Consider the following 19,841-nt stretch of genomic DNA (forward strand, 5'->3'; position numbering starts at 1 on the left):
TTGGGGAGCAGTGTCAGGAAGGTCGTGTTTCTAGGGGCAATGGACCAAGGAAGAAAGTCGCCTGCTAATAAATATATTGGAACTTTGGGTCATATACATGGCACTGATTCAGGCAAAGGACATTCTTCGGAGAAAACCAGTTCAGATACGCTCGGACAATGCGACGGCAGTGGCGTACCTCAACCATCAGGGAGGAACTCGCAGCCGGGAAGTGATGACGGAGGTAAGTCACATACTAAAGTGGACAGAACTTCATCATCCAGCCTCGTCCGCAGTGTTCGTTCTGGGAGTACTAAACTGGGAAGCGGACTTTCTCAGTCGACACGCCATTCAGGCAAGCGAATGGGCTCTACACCCGGAGGTCTTCCAGACTCTAGTGGACAAGTGGGTGTTGCCAGTGATAGATCTCATGGTGTCCTGTCTGAACAACAAAGTACTCGCATACGGGTCAAGAACAAAGGATCCCAGAGCGATCTTTGTGGATGCCCTGTCGGTGAGATTGGAATTTCATCTGGCTTATGTGTTTCCTCCAATCACCCTATTACCCAGGGTGGTAAGAAAGATAACGCAAGCAAAGGGTACCGTGATACTAATAGCTCCAGCTTGGCCCAGAAGGCATTGTTACACAGATTTGCAGAGAATGTCGATGGATGGTCCACTTCCGCTCCATCAACGTCCAGATCTACTGATGCAGGATCCTTGTTATCACAGACATCTGGACTGACTGTCTTTGATGGCGTGGCTCTTGAAACCTCTATCCTGAAGTCGAGGATAATCACAACAGGTAATTCAATCAATGCTCAGAGCAAGGAAACATTCCTCAGCTTGCATTTATCACCGAATATGGCAAACCTATATTCATTTGTGCAGTGAACGGAAAATGGACCCTAAGTCTTTCAGAGTTTCCAGGGTCTTAGCATTCCTTCAGGCAGGAATGGATAAAGGTTTGAAGGTGGCTTCCTTGAGAGTGCAAGTGTCGGCATTGACTGTATGGTTCCAAAAGAAAATTGCAAACTTACAGGATGTGCGTACTTTTTTTCCAGGGAATGCTGCGCATTCAACCTCCTTTTGTTCCTCCTACAGTGCCTTGGGACTTAAGTGTAGTCCTAAAGGCCCTTCAGGTTGCCGTATTTGCACCACTTAATAAAATGGATCTTAAATGGCTGACAGCTAAAGTTCTCTTTCTACTGGCTATGGTGTCAGCTAGAAGAGTATCCGATTTAGGGGCATTGTCAGGTTGTTCCCCATTCCTGATTTTTTTATCCAGATAAAGCAGTTCTCAGAACTAGATCTGGGTATCTTCCTAAGGTGGTGTCTAAATTCCACCTTAATGAAGAAATTGTAGTCCCGGCTTCTCAGGTATCTGGCCTTTCTGTGGGAAGTGCATCGCTGGACGTGGTCCGTGCCTTAAGGATCTACTTGGATCGTACCAGTGCCATCAGAAAGACAGATTCTCTCCTCTTTCACTATGGATTTCACAAAAGAGTATGGCCTGCTGATAAGCAGACACTGGCAAGATGGCTTCAGATGACGATTTCAGAAGCATATTCTCAGGCTGATCTCCCTGTTCTGGCTAATGTCTCTGCTCACTCTACTTGTAAGGTAGATCCATCATGGGCAGCACAACGTGGTGCTTCAGCAGAACAGATATGTACGGCAGCCACATGGTCTTCCATTAACACATTAATTAGACATTATGCCGTGGATACCTTTGCCTCTCATGACGCTGAATTCGGGCTAAGGATTCTCCTGTCCAGTCAGGAGTGTCCCCACCACTAAATTGCTTTGTGAAATCCCATTGTTATCCTGTGGATAACCTGTGGACCCTGCCGGAGAAATATACGTTATAGTAAGAACTTACCGTTGATAACAGTATTTCTCCTAAGTCCACAGGATCCACAGGGATCCCACCCTGACACACCTGATTTGAGGATCCTTTTACTCACTAAACTCTTCCTTCTTGTACGGAAGGGTGTGCATGTGTGTTCTTCTCGCCTGATTAGGGCTATCTATGATGTTCCTGCCTTGAACTTTGGAATACAACTGATCTGCCTGAGCCAGGAGGCGGGGATATATGGACGGGCCCGTTGCATGCTGGGAGGCCGAAAAAGCTTTGACCGATTGGTGAAAATCCTCTGTCGCTGCATCATATCCCATTGTTATTCTGTGGACTTAGGAGAAATATCGTTATCAACGGTAAGTTCTTACCATAATATATAGTTTGTTCTTCATCGTGGATGAATGAGGAAACTTGATTTTGGTATTCCTCATAATCCAGCTGGGGGGCACTGCGCTCCCACCCTGTCGTCTTTTATTGTGACAATTGCTGTTTGTATTATTCCTGAGGGTTCATACGCTTTGTTAGAAAATTAAACTGATGGCCAGGTGGAGTGTGCAGGTATTATATAGGGAAGGGGTTGTGGAGTGCGGAGCCTAACGCCTGTTGTTTTCCTGCCGGTACCACACTAGCCAATCATAGGATCATAGAATGTGATGACAGATAAGAACCACCTGGCCCATCCAGTCTGCACTAAACGCATGTACATACACACACTTGCACACCAGGGTTCATTTCTCATTGGGAGACAATTAGCCTACCTGTGTTTTCTTAGAGTGTGGGAGGAAACGAGGAGAATGTTACTTATGTCCCTGCTGGCTTCCTCTGCCTGTTATCTCCGTCTTTTCATCTCTTTCATCTTTTGTTCAATACGCTTCAGAGTCAATGAAAACATATTTAAAAAAAATAGACTCCGCTTGTATATTATGCACCATGAACACCCGAATAATCAGCCCCATTTAGGTGGAGATTAATTCAACTTTTCATTGATGTCGGCCCCAATACACAGGATTACACAGTAGTGAGGAAGACATCCGGTGAGTGTGAGACACCCAGCAGCCATCACCATGTGTCAGGAGGACTGAGCAGGACCCAGAGCCCCATCACGGTGCCTCCACCTCACTCACTGATACATGAGAGGCACAATGACCAGAAGATCCTGGATCTCACCAACAAGATCATTCAGCTGCTGACTGGAGAGGTGACTGCTGGGAATGGGGCATTATACAGTAACTCCAGGGGACGTGTCTGGGTGATGACTGGAGAGGTGACTGCTGGGAATGGGGCATTATACAGTAACACCAGGGGATGTGTCTGGGTGATGACTGGAGAGGTGACTGCTGGGAATGGGACATTATACAGTAACACCAGGGGATGTGTCTGGGTGATGACTGGAGAGATGACTGCTGGGAATGGGACATTATACAGTAACACCAGGGGATGTGTCTGGGTGATGACTGGAGAGATGACTGCTGGGAATGGGGCATTATACAGTAACACCAGGGGATGTGTCTGGGTGATGACTGGAGAGATGACTGCTGGGAATGGGACATTATACAGTAACACCAGGGGATGTGTCTGGGTGATGACTGGAGAGATGACTGCTGGGAATGGGGCATTATACAGTAACACCAGGGGATGTGTCTGGGTGATGACAGGATAGGTGACTGCTGGGAATGGGACATTATACAGTAACACCAGGGGATGTGTCTGGGTGATGACTGGAGAGGTGACTGCTGGGAATGGGACATTATACAGTAACACCAGGGGATGTGTCTGGGTGATGACTGGAGAGGTGACTGCTGGGAATGGGACATTATACAGTAACACCAGGGGATGTGTCTGGGTGATGACAGGATAGGTGACTGCTGGGAATGGGACATTATACAGTAACACCGGGGGACGTGTCTGGGTGATGACTGGAGAGGTGACTGCTGGGAATGGGGCATTATACAGTAACACCAGGGGATGTGTCTGGGTGATGACTGGAGAGGTGACTGCTGGGAATGGGGCATTATACAGTAACACCAGGGGATGTGTCTGGGTGATGACTGGAGAGGTGACTGCTGGGAATGGGACATTATACAGTAACACCAGGGGATGTGTCTGGGTGATGACTGGAGAGGTGACTGCTGAGAATGGGGCATTATACAGTAACACCAGGGGACGTGTCTGGGTGATGACTGGAGAGGTGACTGCTGGGAATGGGGCATTATACAGTAACACCAGGTGATGTGTCTGGGTGATGACTGGAGAGGTGACTGCTGGGAATGGGACATTATACAGTAACACCAGGGGATGTGTCTGGGTGATGACTGGAGAGGTGACTGCTGGGAATGGGACATTATACAGTAACACCAGGGGACGTGTCTGGGTGATGACTGGAGAGGTGACAGCTGGGAATGGGGCATTATGCAGTAACACCGGGGGACGTGTCTGGGTGATGACTGGAGAGGTGACTGCAGGGAATGGGACATTATACAGTAACACTGGGGGACGTGTCTGGGTGATGACTGGAGAGGTGACTGCTGGGAATGGCACATTATACAGTAACACCAGGGGATGTGTCTGGGTGATGACTGGAGAGGTGACTGCTGGGAATGGGACATTATACAGTAACACCAGGGGATGTGTGTGGGTGATGATTGGAGAGGTGACTGCTGGGAATGGGACATTATACAGTAACACCAGGGGACGTGTCTGGGTGATGGCTGGAGAGGTGACAGCTGGGAATGGGGCATTATGCAGTAACACCGGGGGACGTGTCTGGGTGATGATTGGAGAGGTGACTGCTGGGAATGGGACATTATACAGTAACACCAGGGGACGTGTCTGGGTGATGACTGGAGAGATGACTGCTGGGAATGGGGCATTATACAGTAACACCAGGGGACATGTCTGGGTGATGACTGGAGAGGTGACTGCTGGGAATGGGGCATTATACAGTAACACCAGGGGACGTGTCTGGGTGATGACTGGAGAGGTGACTTCTGGGAATGGGGCATTATACAGTAACACCAGGGGACGTGTCTGGGTGGTGACTGGAGAGGTGACTGCTGGGAATGGGACATTATACAGTAACACCAGGGGATATGTCTGGGTGATGACTGGCGAGGTGACTGCTGGGAATGGGACATTTTACAGTAACACCAGGGGATGTGTCTGGGTGATGACTGGAGAGGTGACTGCTGGGAATGGGACATTATACAGTAACACCAGGGGATATGTCTGGGTGATGACTGGAGAGGTGACTGCTGGGATGGAGCATTATACAGTAACACCAGGGGATGTGTCTGGGTGATGACTGGAGAGGTGACTGCTGGTAATGGGACATTATACACTAACACCAGGGGATGTGTCTGGGTGATGACTGGAGAGGTGACTGCTGGGAATAGGACATTATACAGTAACACCAGGGGATATGTCTGGGTGATGACTGGCGAGGTGACTGCTGGGAATAGGACATTATACAGTAACACCAGGGGATGTGTCTGGGTGATGACTGGAGAGGTGACTGCTGGGAATGGGACATTATACAGTAACACCAGGGCACGTGTCTGGGTGATGACTGGAGAGGTGACTGCTGGGAATGGGGTATTATACAGTAACACCAGGGGATGTGTCTGGGTGATGACTGGAGAGGTGACTGCTGGGAATGGGGCATTATACAATAACACCGGGGGATGTGTCCGGGTGATGACTGGAGAGGTGACTGCTGGGAATGGGACATTATATAATAGCACCAGGGGATGTGTCTGGGTAATGACTGGAGAGGTGACTGCTGGGAATGGGTCATTGTCAGATTTCTGATTTAGTATGTCCCCGGAGGGGGCACTAGTGGGTCAGTGTAGGAGTGATAGAGGAAACTGGGAAACGGACAAAAAGTTCCACGCATGTGCGCTTGATATTTATTATCACACAGGGATAACCGATGGCAGGAACAATGAATAATAACTTAATCCGATAAATGAATATTTCAAAGTCACTGGTAACAAATAAGCAATGAAGATGAACTTGAAACTTGATATTAATAAGGCAATAATGAAATCAGATGCTGCAAACAAAACTCTGGTATATAACAAATAGCCATCAAAGCACACAGTCTCTGTAGAAGCATACGTCTTTAAGCCAAGCAAGGCCCTAGCAGGAGACAGTCCTAACACAGCAAGATGTTAAGTGCTAAAGGCAATGCACAGTGTGGAATGCTGGTAATTAGGTGAAGAGGCTGAGAACTGAGAAGACACCTGAGGAAAGTCTCTTACTGCAGATTGGTGTAGCAGACTGTGGCTGGAGTTTGTAGCAAACTGGAACAATGAAGACTGGAGACTGGAACACAGGAACTTGCACACTGAATGTGACTCGCAGGAGAGCTGGAGTGGTTGCTGCTACTTGTAGTTCCACAGGAATACTGGAACAGGGAAACAACTTGCAGATGCCAGAAATAGGAGATTGCTGGAAACAAAGAATTGAAGACTGGAACCTGGAACGGAACTGGAACTGCTGGGACCTGTAGTTCCACAGGTCCAATACACAGGGGTATCTCTGCAGACAGAGGACTGCAAACAGGAGACGCCTGTTCACAGAATGTGACGTGTTGTCCAAGGCAATGAGACTGAGCCAGGAACTGGAGTTTATACCCCTTGGTCTGTGATGATTGGATGTTGCATCTCTGTGAGAGCACACCCCGCTGGATTAGGTGTTCAAATCAGCTGTGAGTTAGCGGAAGCACTGTGTACTCCAGACTGCAGTAGACTGAAAACTAGAACTGGAACAGAAATGAACTGCTGGAACCTGTAGTTCCACAGTAGTGATGCGATGGAGAATGCAGATTCATGACAGGCATTATACAGTATCACCAGGGGGGATGTGTCTGGGTGATGACTGGAGAGGTGACTGCTGGGAATGGTGCATTATACAGTAACACCAGGGGATGTGTCTGGGTGATGGCTGGAGAGGTGACAGCTGGGAATGGGACATTATACCGTAACATTAGGGGACGTGTCTGGGTGATGACTGGACATGTGACTGCTGGAATGGGACATTATACAGTAACACTAGGGGATGTGTCTGGGTGATGACTGGAGAGGTGACTGCTGGGAATGGGACATTATACCGTAACATCAGGGGACGTGTCTGGGTGATGACTGGACATGTGACTGCTGGGAATGGGACATACAGTAACACTAGGGGATGTGTCTGGGTGATGACTGGAGAGGTGACTGCTGGGAATGGGACATTATACAGTAACACCAGGGGATGTGTCTGGGTGATGACTGGAGAGGTGACTGCTGAGAATGGGACATTATACAGTAACATCAGGGGACGTGTCTGGGTGATGACTGGAGAGGTGACTGCTGGGAATGGGGCATTATACAGTAACACCAGGGGATGTGTCTGGGTGATGACTGGAGAGGTGACTGCTGGGAATGGGACATTATACAGTAACAACAGGGGACGTGTCTGGTGATGACTGGAGAGGTGACTGCTGGGAATGTGACATTAATCAGTAACACGGGGGATGTGTCTGGGTGATGACTGGAGAGGTGACTGCTGGGAATGGGGCATTATACAGTAACAACAGGGGACGTGTCTGGTGATGACTGGAGAGGAGACTGCTGGGAATGTGACATTATACAGTAACACGGGGGATGTGTCTGGGTGATGACTGGAGAGGTGACTGCTGGGAATGGGACATTATACAGTAACATCAGGGGATGTGTCTGGGTGATGACTGGAGAGGTGACTGCTGGGAATGGGACATTATACCGTAACATCAGGGGACGTGTCTGGGTGATGACTGGACATGTGACTGCTGGGAATGGGACATTATACAGTAACACTAGGGGATGTGTCTGGGTGATGACTGGAGAGGTGACTGCTGGGAACGGGACATTATACAGTAACACCGGGGGATGTGTCTGGGTGATGACTGGAGAGGTGACTGCTGGGAATGGGACATTATACAGTAACATCAGGGGACGTGTCTGGTGATGACTGGAGAGGTGACTGCTGGGAATGGGACATTATACAGTAACACCAGGGGATGTGTCTGGTGATGACTGGAGAGGTGACTGCTGGGAATGGGACATTATACAGTAACAACAGGGGACGTGTCTGGTGATGACTGGAGAGGTGACTGCTGGGAATGTGACATTATACAGTAACACGGGGGATGTGTCTGGGTGATGACTGGAGAGGTGACTGCTGGGAATGGGACATTATACAGTAACACCAGGGGACGTGTCTGGGTGATGACTGGAGAGGTGACTGCTGGGAATGGGGCATTATACAGTAACACCAGGGGACGTGTCTGGGTGGTGACTGGAGAGGTGACTGCTGGAAATGGGGCATTATACAGTAACAACAGGGGACGTGTCTGGTGATGACTGAAGAGGTGACTGCTGGGAATGTGACATTATACAGTAACACGGGGGATGTGTCTGGGTGATGACTGGAGAGGTGACTGCTGGGAACGGGACATTATACAGTAACACCAGGGGATGTGTCTGGGTGATGACTGGAGAGGTGACTGCTGGGAATAGGACATTATACGGTAACACCAGGGCACGTGTCTGGGTGACTGCTGGGAATGGGGCATTATACAGTAATACCAGGGGATGTGTCTGGGTGATGACTGGAGAGGTGACTGCTGGGAACGGGACATTATACAGTAACACCAGGGGATGTGTCTGGGTGATGACTGGAGAGGTGACTGCTTGGGATAGGACATTATACGGTAACACCAGGGCACGTGTCTGGGTGATGACTGGAGAGGTGACTGCCGGGAATGGGGCATTATACAGTAACACCAGGGGATGTGTCTGGGTGATGACTGGAGAGGTGACTGCTGGGAATGGGGCATTATACAGTAACACCAGGGGATGTGTCTGGTGATGACTGGAGAGGTGACTGCTGGGAATGGGAAATTATACAGTAACAACAGGGGACGTGTCTGGTGATGACTGGAGAGGTGACTGCTGGGAATGTGACATTATACAGTAACACGGGGGATGTGTCTGGGTGATGACTGGAGAGGTGACTGCTGGGAATGGGACATTATACAGTAACATCAGGGGATGTGTCTGGGTGATGACTGGAGAGGTGACTGCTGGGAATGGCACATTATACCGTAACATCAGGGGACGTGTCTGGTTGATGACTGGACATGTGACTGCTGGGAATGGGACATTATACAGTAACACTAGGGGATGTGTCTGGGTGATGACTGGAGAGGTGACTGCTTGGAATGGGACATTATACAGTAACACCGGGGGATGTGTCTGGGTGATGACTGGAGAGGTGACTGCTGGGAATGGGACATTATACAGTAACATCAGGGGACGTGTCTGGGTGATGACTGGAGAGGTGACTGCTGGGAATGGGGCATTATACGGTAACACCAGGGCATGTGTCTGGTGATGACTGGAGAGGTGACTGCTGGGAATGGGACATTATACAGTAACACCAGGGGATGTGTCTGGTGATGACTGGAGAGGTGACTGCTGGGAATGGGACATTATACAGTAACAACAGGGGACGTGTCTGGTGATGACTGGAGAGGTGACTGCTGGGAATGTGACATTATACAGTAACACGGGGGATGTGTCTGGGTGATGACTGGAGAGGTGACTGCTGGGAATGGGACATTATACAGTAACACCAGGGGACGTGTCTGGGTGATGACTGGAGAGGTGACTGCTGGGAATGGGGCATTATACAGTAACACCAGGGGACGTGTCTGGGTGGTGACTGGAGAGGTGACTGCTGGAAATGGGGCATTATACAGTAACAACAGGGGACGTGTCTGGTGATGACTGAAGAGGTGACTGCTGGGAATGTGACATTATACAGTAACACGGGGGATGTGTCTGGGTGATGACTGGAGAGGTGACTGCTGGGAACGGGACATTATACAGTAACACCAGGGGATGTGTCTGGGTGATGACTGGAGAGGTGACTGCTGGGAATAGGACATTATACGGTAACACCAGGGCACGTGTCTGGGTGACTGCTGGGAATGGGGCATTATACAGTAATACCAGGGGATGTGTCTGGGTGATGACTGGAGAGGTGACTGCTGGGAACGGGACATTATACAGTAACACCAGGGGATGTGTCTGGGTGATGACTGGAGAGGTGACTGCTTGGAATAGGACATTATACGGTAACACCAGGGCACGTGTCTGGGTGATGACTGGAGAGGTGACTGCCGGGAATGGGGCATTATACAGTAACACCAGGGGATGTGTCTGGGTGATGACTGGAGAGGTGACTGCTGGGAAAGGGGCATTATACAGTAACACCAACGGATGTGTCTGGGTGATGACTGGAGAGGTGACTGCTGGGAATGGGACATTATACAGTAACAACAGGGGACGTGCCTGGTGATGACTGGAGAGGTGACTGCTGGGAATGGGCCATTATACAGTAACACGGGGGATGTGTCTGGGTGATGACTGGAGAGGTGACTGCTGGGAATGGGACATTATACAGTAACACTAGGGGATGTGTCGGGGTGAAGACTGGAGAGGCGACTGCTGGGAATGGGACATTATACAGTAACAACAGGGGATGTGTCTGGGTGATGACTGGAGAGGTGACTGCTGGGAATGGGACATTATACAGTAACATCAGGGGATGTGTCTGGGTGATGACTGGAGAGGTGACTGCTGGGAATGGGGCATTATACAGTAACACCAGGGCATGTGTCTGGTGATGACTGGAGAGGTGACTGCTGGGAATGGGACATTATACAGTAACATCAGGGGATGTGTCTGGGTGATGACTGGAGAGGTGACTGCTGGGAATGGGGCATTATACAGTAACACCAGGGGATGTGTCTGGTGATGACTGGAGAGGTGACTGCTGGGAATGGGGCATTATACAGTAACACCAGGGGATGTGTCTGGTGATGACTGGAGAGGTGACTGCTGGGAATGGGGCGTTATACAGTAACACCAGGGGACGTGTCTGGGTGATGACTGGAGAGGTGACTGCTGGGAATGGGACATTGTACAGTAACACCAAGGGATGTGTCTGGGTGATGACTGGAGAGGTTACTGCTGGGAATGGGACATTATACAGTAATACCAGGGGATGTGTCTGGGTGATGACTGGAGAGGTGACTGCTGGGAACGGGACATTATACAGTAACACCAGGGGATGTCTGGGTGATGACTGGAGAGGTGACTGCTGGGAATAGGACATTATACGGTAACACCAGGGCACGTGTCTGGGTGATGACTGGAGAGGTGACTGCTGGAAATCGGGCATTATACAGTAACACCAGGGGATGTGTCTGCATGATGACTGGAGAGGTGACTGCTGGGAATGGGAGATTGTACAGTAACACAGGGGATGTGTCTGGGTGATGACTGGAGAGGTGACTGCTGGGAATGGGACATTATACAGTAATACAAGGGCACGTGTCTGGGTGATGACTGGAGAGGTGACTGCTGGAAATCGGGCATTATACAGTAACACCAGTGGACGTGTCTTGTGATGACTGGAGAGGTGACTGCTGGGAATGGGGCATTATACAGTAACACCACGGCATGTGTCTGGGTGATGACTGGGGAGGTGACTGCTGGGAATGGGACATTATACAGTAACATCAGGGGATGTGTCTGGGTGATGACTGGAGAGGTGACTGCTGGGAATGGGACATTATACCGTAACATCAGGGGACGTGTCTGGATGATGACTGGACATGTGACTGCTGGGAATGGGACATTATACAGTAACACTAGGGGATGTGTCTGGGTGATGACTGGAGAGGTGACTGCTGGGAATGGGACATTATACAGTAACACCAGGGGATGTGTCTGGGTGATGACTGGAGAGGTGACTGCTGGGAATGGGACATTATATAGTAACTTCAGGGGACGTGTCTGGGTGATGACTGGACATGTGACTGCTGGGAATGGGACATTATACAGTAACACCAGGGGATGTGTCTGGGTGATGACTGGAGAGGTGACTGCTGGGAATGGGACATTATACAGTAACACCAGGGGATGTGTCTGGGTGATGACTGGACATTTGACTGCTGGGAATGGGACATTATACAGTAACACCAGGGGACGTGTCTGGGTGGTGACTGGAGAGGTGACTGCTGGAAATGGGGCATTATACAGTAACAACAGGGGACGTGTCTGGTGATGACTGAAGAGGTGACTGCTGGGAACGGGACATTATACAGTAACACCAGGGGATGTGTCTGGGTGATGACTGGAGAGGTGACTGCTGGGAATAGGACATTATACGGTAACACCAGGGCACGTGTCTGGGTGACTGCTGGGAATGGGGCATTATACAGTAATACCAGGGGATGTGTCTGGGTGATGACTGGAGAGGTGACTGCTGGGAACGGGACATTATACAGTAACACCAGTGGATGTGTCTGGGTGATGACTGGAGAGGTGACTGCTGGGAATGTGACATTATACAGTAACATGGGGGATGTGTCTGGGTGATGACTGGAGAGGTGACTGCTGGGAATGGGACATTATACAGTAACACCAGGGGACGTGTCTGGGTGATGACTGGAGAGGTGACTGCTGGGAATGGGGCATTATACAGTAACACCAGGGGACGTGTCTGGGTGGTGACTGGAGAGGTGACTGCTGGAAATGGGGCATTATACAGTAACAACAGGGGACGTGTCTGGTGATGACTGAAGAGGTGACTGCTGGGAACGGGACATTATACAGTAACACCAGGGGATGTGTCTGGGTGATGACTGGAGAGGTGACTGCTGGGAATAGGACATTATACGGTAACACCAGGGCACGTGTCTGGGTGACTGCTGGGAATGGGGCATTATACAGTAATACCAGGGGATGTGTCTGGGTGATGACTGGAGAGGTGACTGCTGGGAACGGGACATTATACAGTAACACCAGGGGATGTGTCTGGGTGATGACTGGAGAGGTGACTGCTGGGAACGGGACATTATACAGTAATACCAGGGGATGTGTCTGGGTGATGACTGGAGAGGTGACTGCTGGGAACGGGACATTATACAGTAACACCAGGGGATGTGTCTGGGTGATGACTGGAGAGGTGACTGCTGGGAATGTGACATTATACAGTAACACCAGGGGATGTGTCTGGGTGATGACTGGAGAGGTGACTGCTGGGAACGGGACATTATACAGTAATACCAGGGGATGTGTCTGGGTGATGACTGGAGAGGTGACTGCTGGGAATGGGGCATTATACAGTAACACCAGGGCACGTGTCTGGGTGATGACTGGAGAGGTGACTGCCGGGAATGGGGCATTATACAGTAACACCAGGGGATGTGTCTGGGTGATGACTGGAGAGGTGACTGCTGGGAAAGGGGCATTATACAGTAACACCAAGGGATGTGTCTGGGTGATGACTGGAGAGGTGACTGCTGGGAATGGGACATTATACAGTAACAACAGGGGACGTGCCTGGTGATGACTGGAGAGGTGACTGCTGGGAATGGGACATTATACAGTAACACGGGGGATGTGTCTGGGTGATGACTGGAGAGGTGACTGCTGGGAATGGGACATTATACCGTAACATCAGGGGACGTGTCTGGGTGATGACTGGACATGTGACTGCTGGGAATGGGACATTATACAGTAACACTAGGGGATGTGTCTGGGTGAAGACTGGAGAGGTGACTGCTGGGAATGGGACATTTGTACAGTAACACCAGGGGATGTGTCTGGGTGATGACTGGAGAGGTGACTGCTGGGAATGGGACATTATACAGTAACATCAGGGGATGTGTCTGGGTGATGACTGGAGAGGTGACTGCTGGGAATGGGGCATTATACAGTAACACCAGGGCATGTGTCTGGTGATGACTGGAGAGGTGACTGCTGGGAATGGGGCATTATACAGTAACACCAGGGCATGTGTCTGGTGATGACTGGAGAGGTGACTGCTGGGAATGGGACACTATACAGTAACACAAGGGGATGTGTCTGGTGATGACTGGAGAGGTGACTGCTGGGAATGGGGCATTATACAGTAACACCAGGGGATGTGTCTGGTGATGACTGGAGAGGTGACTGCTGGGAATGGGGCGTTATACAGTAACACCAGGGGACGTGTCTGGGTGATGACTGGAGAGGTGACTGCTGGGAATGGGACATTGTACAGTAACACCAAGGGATGTGTCTGGGTGATGACTGGAGAGGTTACTGCTGGGAATGGGACATTATACAGTAATACCAGGGGATGTGTCTGGGTGATGACTGGAGAGGTGACTGCTGGGAACAGGACATTATACAGTAACACCAGGGGATGTGTCTGGGTGATGACTGGAGAGGTGACTGCTGGGAATAGGACATTATACGGTAACACCAGGGCACGTGTCTGGGTGATGACTGGAGAGGTGACTGCTGGAAATCGGGCATTATACAGTAACACCAGGGGATGTGTCTGCATGATGACTGGAGAGGTGACTGCTGGGAATGGGAGATTGTACAGTAACACAGGGGATGTGTCTGGGTGATGACTGGAGAGGTGACTGCTGGGAATGGGACATTATACAGTAATACAAGGGCACGTGTCTGGGTGATGACTGGAGAGGTGACTGCTGGAAATCGGGCATTATACAGTAACACCAGTGGACGTGTCTTGTGATGACTGGAGAGGTGACTGCTGGGAATGGGGCATTATACAGTAATACCAGGGGATGTGTCTGGGTGATGACTGGAGAGGTGACTGCTGGGAATGTGACATTATACAGTAACACGGGGGATGTGTCTGGGTGATGACTGGGGAGGTGACTGCTGGGAATGGGACATTATACAGTAACATCAGGGGATGTGTCTGGGTGATGACTGGAGAGGTGACTGCTGGGAATGGGACATTATACCGTAACATCAGGGGACGTGTCTGGATGATGACTGGACATGTGACTGCTGGGAATGGGACATTATACAGTAAAACTAGGGGATGTGTCTGGGTGATGACTGGAGAGGTGACTGCTGGGAATGGGGCATTATACAGTAACACCAGGGGATGTGTCTGGTGATGACTGGAGAGGTGACTGCTGGGAATGGGGCGTTATACAGTAACAACAGGGGACGTGTCTGGTGATGACTGGAGAGGTGACTGCTGGGAATGTGACATTATACAGTAACACGGGGGATGTGTCTGGGTGATGACTGGAGAGGTGACTGCTGGGAATGGGACGTTATACAGTAACATCAGGGGACGTGTCTGGTGATGACTGGAGAGGTGACTGCTGGGAATGTGACATTATACAGTAACACGGGGGATGTGTCTGGGTGATGACTGGAGAGGTGACTGCTGGGAATGGGACATTATATAGTAACATCAGGGGACGTGTCTGGGTGATGACTGGACATGTGACTGCTGGGAATGGGACATTATACAGTAACACCTGGGGATGTGTCTGGGTGATGACTGGAGAGGTGACTGCTGGGAATGGGGCGTTATACAGTAACACCAGGGGATGTGTCTGGGTGATGACTGGAGAGGTGACTGCTGGGAATGGGGCATTATACAGTAACACCAGGTGATGTGTCTGGGTGATGACTGGAGAGGTGACTGCTGGGAATGGGACATTATACAGTAACACCAGTGGACGTGTCTGGGTGATGACTGGAGAGGTGACTGCTGGGAATGGGGCATTATACAGTAACACCAGGGCATGTGTCTGGTGATGACTGGAGAGGTGACTGCTGGGAATGGGACATTATACAGTAACACCAGGGGACGTGTCTGGGTGATGACTGGAGAGGTGACTGCTGGGAATGTGACATTATACAGTAACACCAGGGGACGTGTCTGGGTGATGACTGGAGAGGTGACTGCTGGGAATGGGGCATTATACAGTAACACCAGGGCATGTGTCTGGTGATGACTGGAGAGGTGACTGCTGGGAATGGGACACTATACAGTAACACCAGGGGATGTGTCTGGTGATGACTGGAGAGGTGACTGCTGGGAATGGGGCATTATACAGTAACACCAGGGGATGTGTCTGGTGATGACTGGAGAGGTGACTGCTGGGAATGGGGCGTTATACAGTAACACCAGGGGACGTGTTTGGGTGATGACAGGAGAGGTGACTGCTGGGAATGGGACATTGTACAGTAACACCAAGGGATGTGTCTGGGTGATGACTGGAGAGGTTACTGCTGGGAATGGGACATTATACAGTAATACCAGGGGTTGTGTCTGGGTGATGACTGGAGAGGTGACTGCTGGGAACGGGACATTATACAGTAACACCAGGGGATGTGTCTGGGTGATGACTGGAGAGGTGACTGCTGGGAATAGGACATTATACGGTAACACCAGGGCACGTGTCTGGGTGATGACTGGAGAGGTGACTGCTGGAAATCGGGCATTATACAGTAACACCAGGGGATGTGTCTGCATGATGACTGGAGAGGTGATTGCTGGGAATGGGAGATTGTACAGTAACACAGGGGATGTGTCTGGGTGATGACTGGAGAGGTGACTGCTGGGAATGGGACATTATACAGTAATACAAGGGCACGTGCCTGGGTGATGACTGGAGAGGTGACTGCTGGAAATCGGGCATTATACAGTAACACCAGGGGAAGTGTCTGGGTGATGACTGGAGAGGTGACTGCTGGGAATGGGACATTATACAGTAACACCAGTGGACGTGTCTTGTGATGACTGGAGAGGTGACTGCTGGGAATGGGGCATTATACAGTAACACCAGGGCATGTGTCTGGTGATGACTGGAGAGGTGACTGCTGGGAATGGGACATTATACAGTAACAACAGGGGACGTGTCTGGTGATGACTGGAGAGGTGACTGCTGGGAATGTGACATTATACAGTAACACCAGGGGATGTGTCTGGGTGATGACTGGAGAGGTGACTGCTGGGAACGGGACATTATACAGTAACACCAGGGGATGTGTCTGGGTGATGACTGGAGAGGTGACTGCTGGGAATAGGACATTATACGGTAACACCAGGGCACGTGTCTGGGTGATAACTGGAGAGGTGACTGCTGGGAATGGGGCATTATACAGTAATACCAGGGGATGTGTCTGGGTGATGACTGGAGAGGTGACTGCTGGGAACGGGACATTATACAGTAACACCAGGGGATGTGTCTGGGTGATGACTGGAGAGGTGACTGCTGGGAATGGGACATTATACAGTAACAACAGGGGACGTGTCTGGTGATGACTGGAGAGGTGACTGCTGGGAATGTGACATTATACAGTAACACGGGGGATGTGTCTGGGTGATGACTGGAGAGGTGACTGCTGGGAATGGGACATTATACAGTAACATCAGGGGATGTGTCTGGGTGATGACTGGAGAGGTGACTGCTGGGAATGGGGAATTATAGTAACACCTGGTGACATGTCTGGGGGATGACTGGAGAGGTGACTGCAGGGAATGGGGCATTATACAGTAACACCAGGGGATGTGTCTGGGTGATGACTGGAGAGGTGACTGCTGGGAATGGGGCATTATACAGTAACACCAGGGGACGTGTCTGGGTGATGACTGGAGAGGTGACTGCTGGGAATGGGGCATTATACAGTAACACCAGGGGATGTGTCTGGGTGATGACTGGAGTGGTGACTGCTGGGAATTGGACATTATACAGTAACACCAGGGGATGTGTCTGGGTGATGACTGGAGAGGTGACTGCTGGGAATGGGGAATTATAGTAACACCTGGTGACATGTCTGGGGGATGACTGGAGAGGTGACTACTGGGAATGGGACATTATACAGTAACACCAGGGGACGTGTCTGGGTGATGACTGGAGAGGTGACTGCTGGGAATGGGGAATTATAGTAACACCTGGTGACATGTCTGGGGGATGACTGGAGAGGTGACTACTGGGAATGGGACATTATACAGTAACACCAGGGGACGTGTCTGGGTGATGACTGGAGAGGTGACTGCTGGTAATGGGGAATTATAGTAACACCTGGTGACATGTCTGGGGGATGACTGGAGAGGTGACTGCAGGGAATGGGGCATTATACAGTAACACCAGGGGATGTGTCTGGGTGATGACTGGAGAGGTGACTGCTGGGAATGGGGCATTATACAGTAACACCAGGGGATGTGTCTGGGTGATGACTGGAGAGGTGACTGCTATGAATGGGGAATTATAGTAACACCTGGTGACATGTCTGGGGGATGACTGGAGAGGTGACTACTGGGAATGGGACATTATACAGTGACACCAGGGGACGTGTCTGGGTGATGACTGGAGAGGTGACTGCTGGGAATGGGACATTATACAGTAACACCAGGGGACGTGTCTGGGTGATGACTGGAGAGGTGACTGCTGGGAATGGGGAATTATAGTAACACCTGGTGACATGTCTGGGGGATAACTGGAGAGGTGACTACTGGGAATGGGACATTATACAGTAACACCAGGGGACGTGTCTGGGTGATGACTGGAGAGGTGACTGCTGGGAATGGGGAATTATAGTAACACCTGGTGACATGTCTGGGGGATGACTGGAGAGGTGACTACTGGGAATGGGACATTATACAGTAACACCAGGGGACGTGTGTCTGGGTGATGACTGGAGAGGTGACTGCCGGGAATGAGGCATTATACAGTAACACCAGGGGATGTGTCTGGGTGATGTCTGTATCACTGTGTGTTTCAGGTGCATATAAGTTATCAGGAAGTCACTGTCTATATCTACATGCAGGAGGGGGAGTATATAGAGGAACACAGGGGTCTGTACAAGGACGTGATGATGGAGAATCACCGGCCCCTCACATCACTGGGTAAGAGGAGACTGTCATGTATTGCACAGGGGAGAGCAGGTATGGGGGCCCCTATATACACACATCACCTGATAATCACATATATACACTATACTCAGTCACTGTGTGTCTCCTACAGATGTACTCAGTAACAGAGATACCCCAGAGAGATGTCCCCATCCTCTGTATTCCCAGGATTGTACAGAGGAGAATCACAGGACCCCACAGGAGGATCAGGTAGGTGGGATTTAGAGTCTTCCCAATATACCAAAGTGACTGTCACTGTATGATCTGTAGAGGAGCTGTGCGTTTTATACACTGATATTTTACAGTTTCACCTCAGTTTAATCTGACTGTATGCAAATGTCATTATTTTGTTTTTTAGGTAGAATGTCTGTCTGATATTAAAACAGAAGATACAGAGGGAGAAGAAGACACGTATGTGACTGATATGAAGGCAGAAGATATAGAGGGAGAAGAAGAGACGTATGTGACTGATATGAAGGCAGAAGATATAGAGGGAGAAGAAGAGACGTATGTGACTGATATGAAGGCAGAAAATATAGAGGAAGAAGAGACGTATGTGACTGATATGAAGGCAGAAGATACCGAGGGAGAAGAAGAGACGTATGTGACTGATATGAAGGTAGAAGATACAGAGGAAGAAGAAGAGACGTATGTGACTGATATGAAGGCAGAAGATATAGAGGGAGAAGAAGAGACGTATGTGACTGATATGAAGGCAGAAGATATAGAGGGAGAAGAAGAGACGTATGTGACTGATATGAAGACAGAAGATATAGAGGGAGAAGAGGAGACGTATGTGACTGATATGAAGGCAGAAGATATTGAGGGAGAAGAAGAGACGTATGTGACTGATATGAAGGCAGAAGGTACAGAGGGAGAAGAAGAGACGTATGTGACTGATATGAAGGCAGAAGATATAGAGGGAGAAGAAGAGACGTATGTGAGGGGTGATCAGCAGTGTAAGGAGGACGAGATCCCTACAGATATCAGCACAGGTGAGTTATAAAGACTTATTACAGGAAAGAGTCACATATTCTCCCTGTCCTATCACTACAGCAATCTCTTATCCTACATCCTCCTCTGTCAGTACACATTAATGAGGAAAATATATCTGCCAGTGGGGGAGTCAGGAGCCTTCAGCCCCTATTATACTCCTGCTCTCCCCTCACATCATGTCACTATGTGTTACCAGCCCAGAGATCTGACCAGTCTCCTCCCCATA

At 50.0% G+C, this 19,841-nt stretch overlaps 2 protein-coding genes across 3 annotated transcripts in view; one reads left to right on the forward strand and one right to left on the reverse strand.

Moving 5' to 3' along the window:
- LOC135056945 (uncharacterized) overlaps positions 1-19,841 on the reverse strand; it is a 904,883-nt gene that overhangs the window by 389,465 nt on the left and 495,577 nt on the right. The window lies entirely within an intron of this gene.
- LOC135056977 (zinc finger protein ZFP2-like) overlaps positions 1-19,841 on the forward strand; it is a 56,820-nt gene that overhangs the window by 20,102 nt on the left and 16,877 nt on the right. The window contains exons 3-6 of one of the 2 annotated variants that reach the window (XM_063962793.1): positions 2,847-3,038; positions 18,490-18,613; positions 18,732-18,829; positions 18,978-19,614. In XM_063962793.1, the coding sequence (XP_063818863.1) occupies positions 2,847-3,038; positions 18,490-18,613; positions 18,732-18,829; positions 18,978-19,614 (1,051 nt within the window). The remainder of the gene's footprint in view (positions 1-2,846; positions 3,039-18,489; positions 18,614-18,731; positions 18,830-18,977; positions 19,615-19,841) is intronic. The other variant, XM_063962794.1, reaches the window with a different exon arrangement.

This window comes from Pseudophryne corroboree, chromosome 3 (genome assembly GCF_028390025.1).
Source record: "Pseudophryne corroboree isolate aPseCor3 chromosome 3, aPseCor3.hap2, whole genome shotgun sequence".
Taxonomy (NCBI): Eukaryota; Metazoa; Chordata; class Amphibia; order Anura; family Myobatrachidae; genus Pseudophryne; species Pseudophryne corroboree.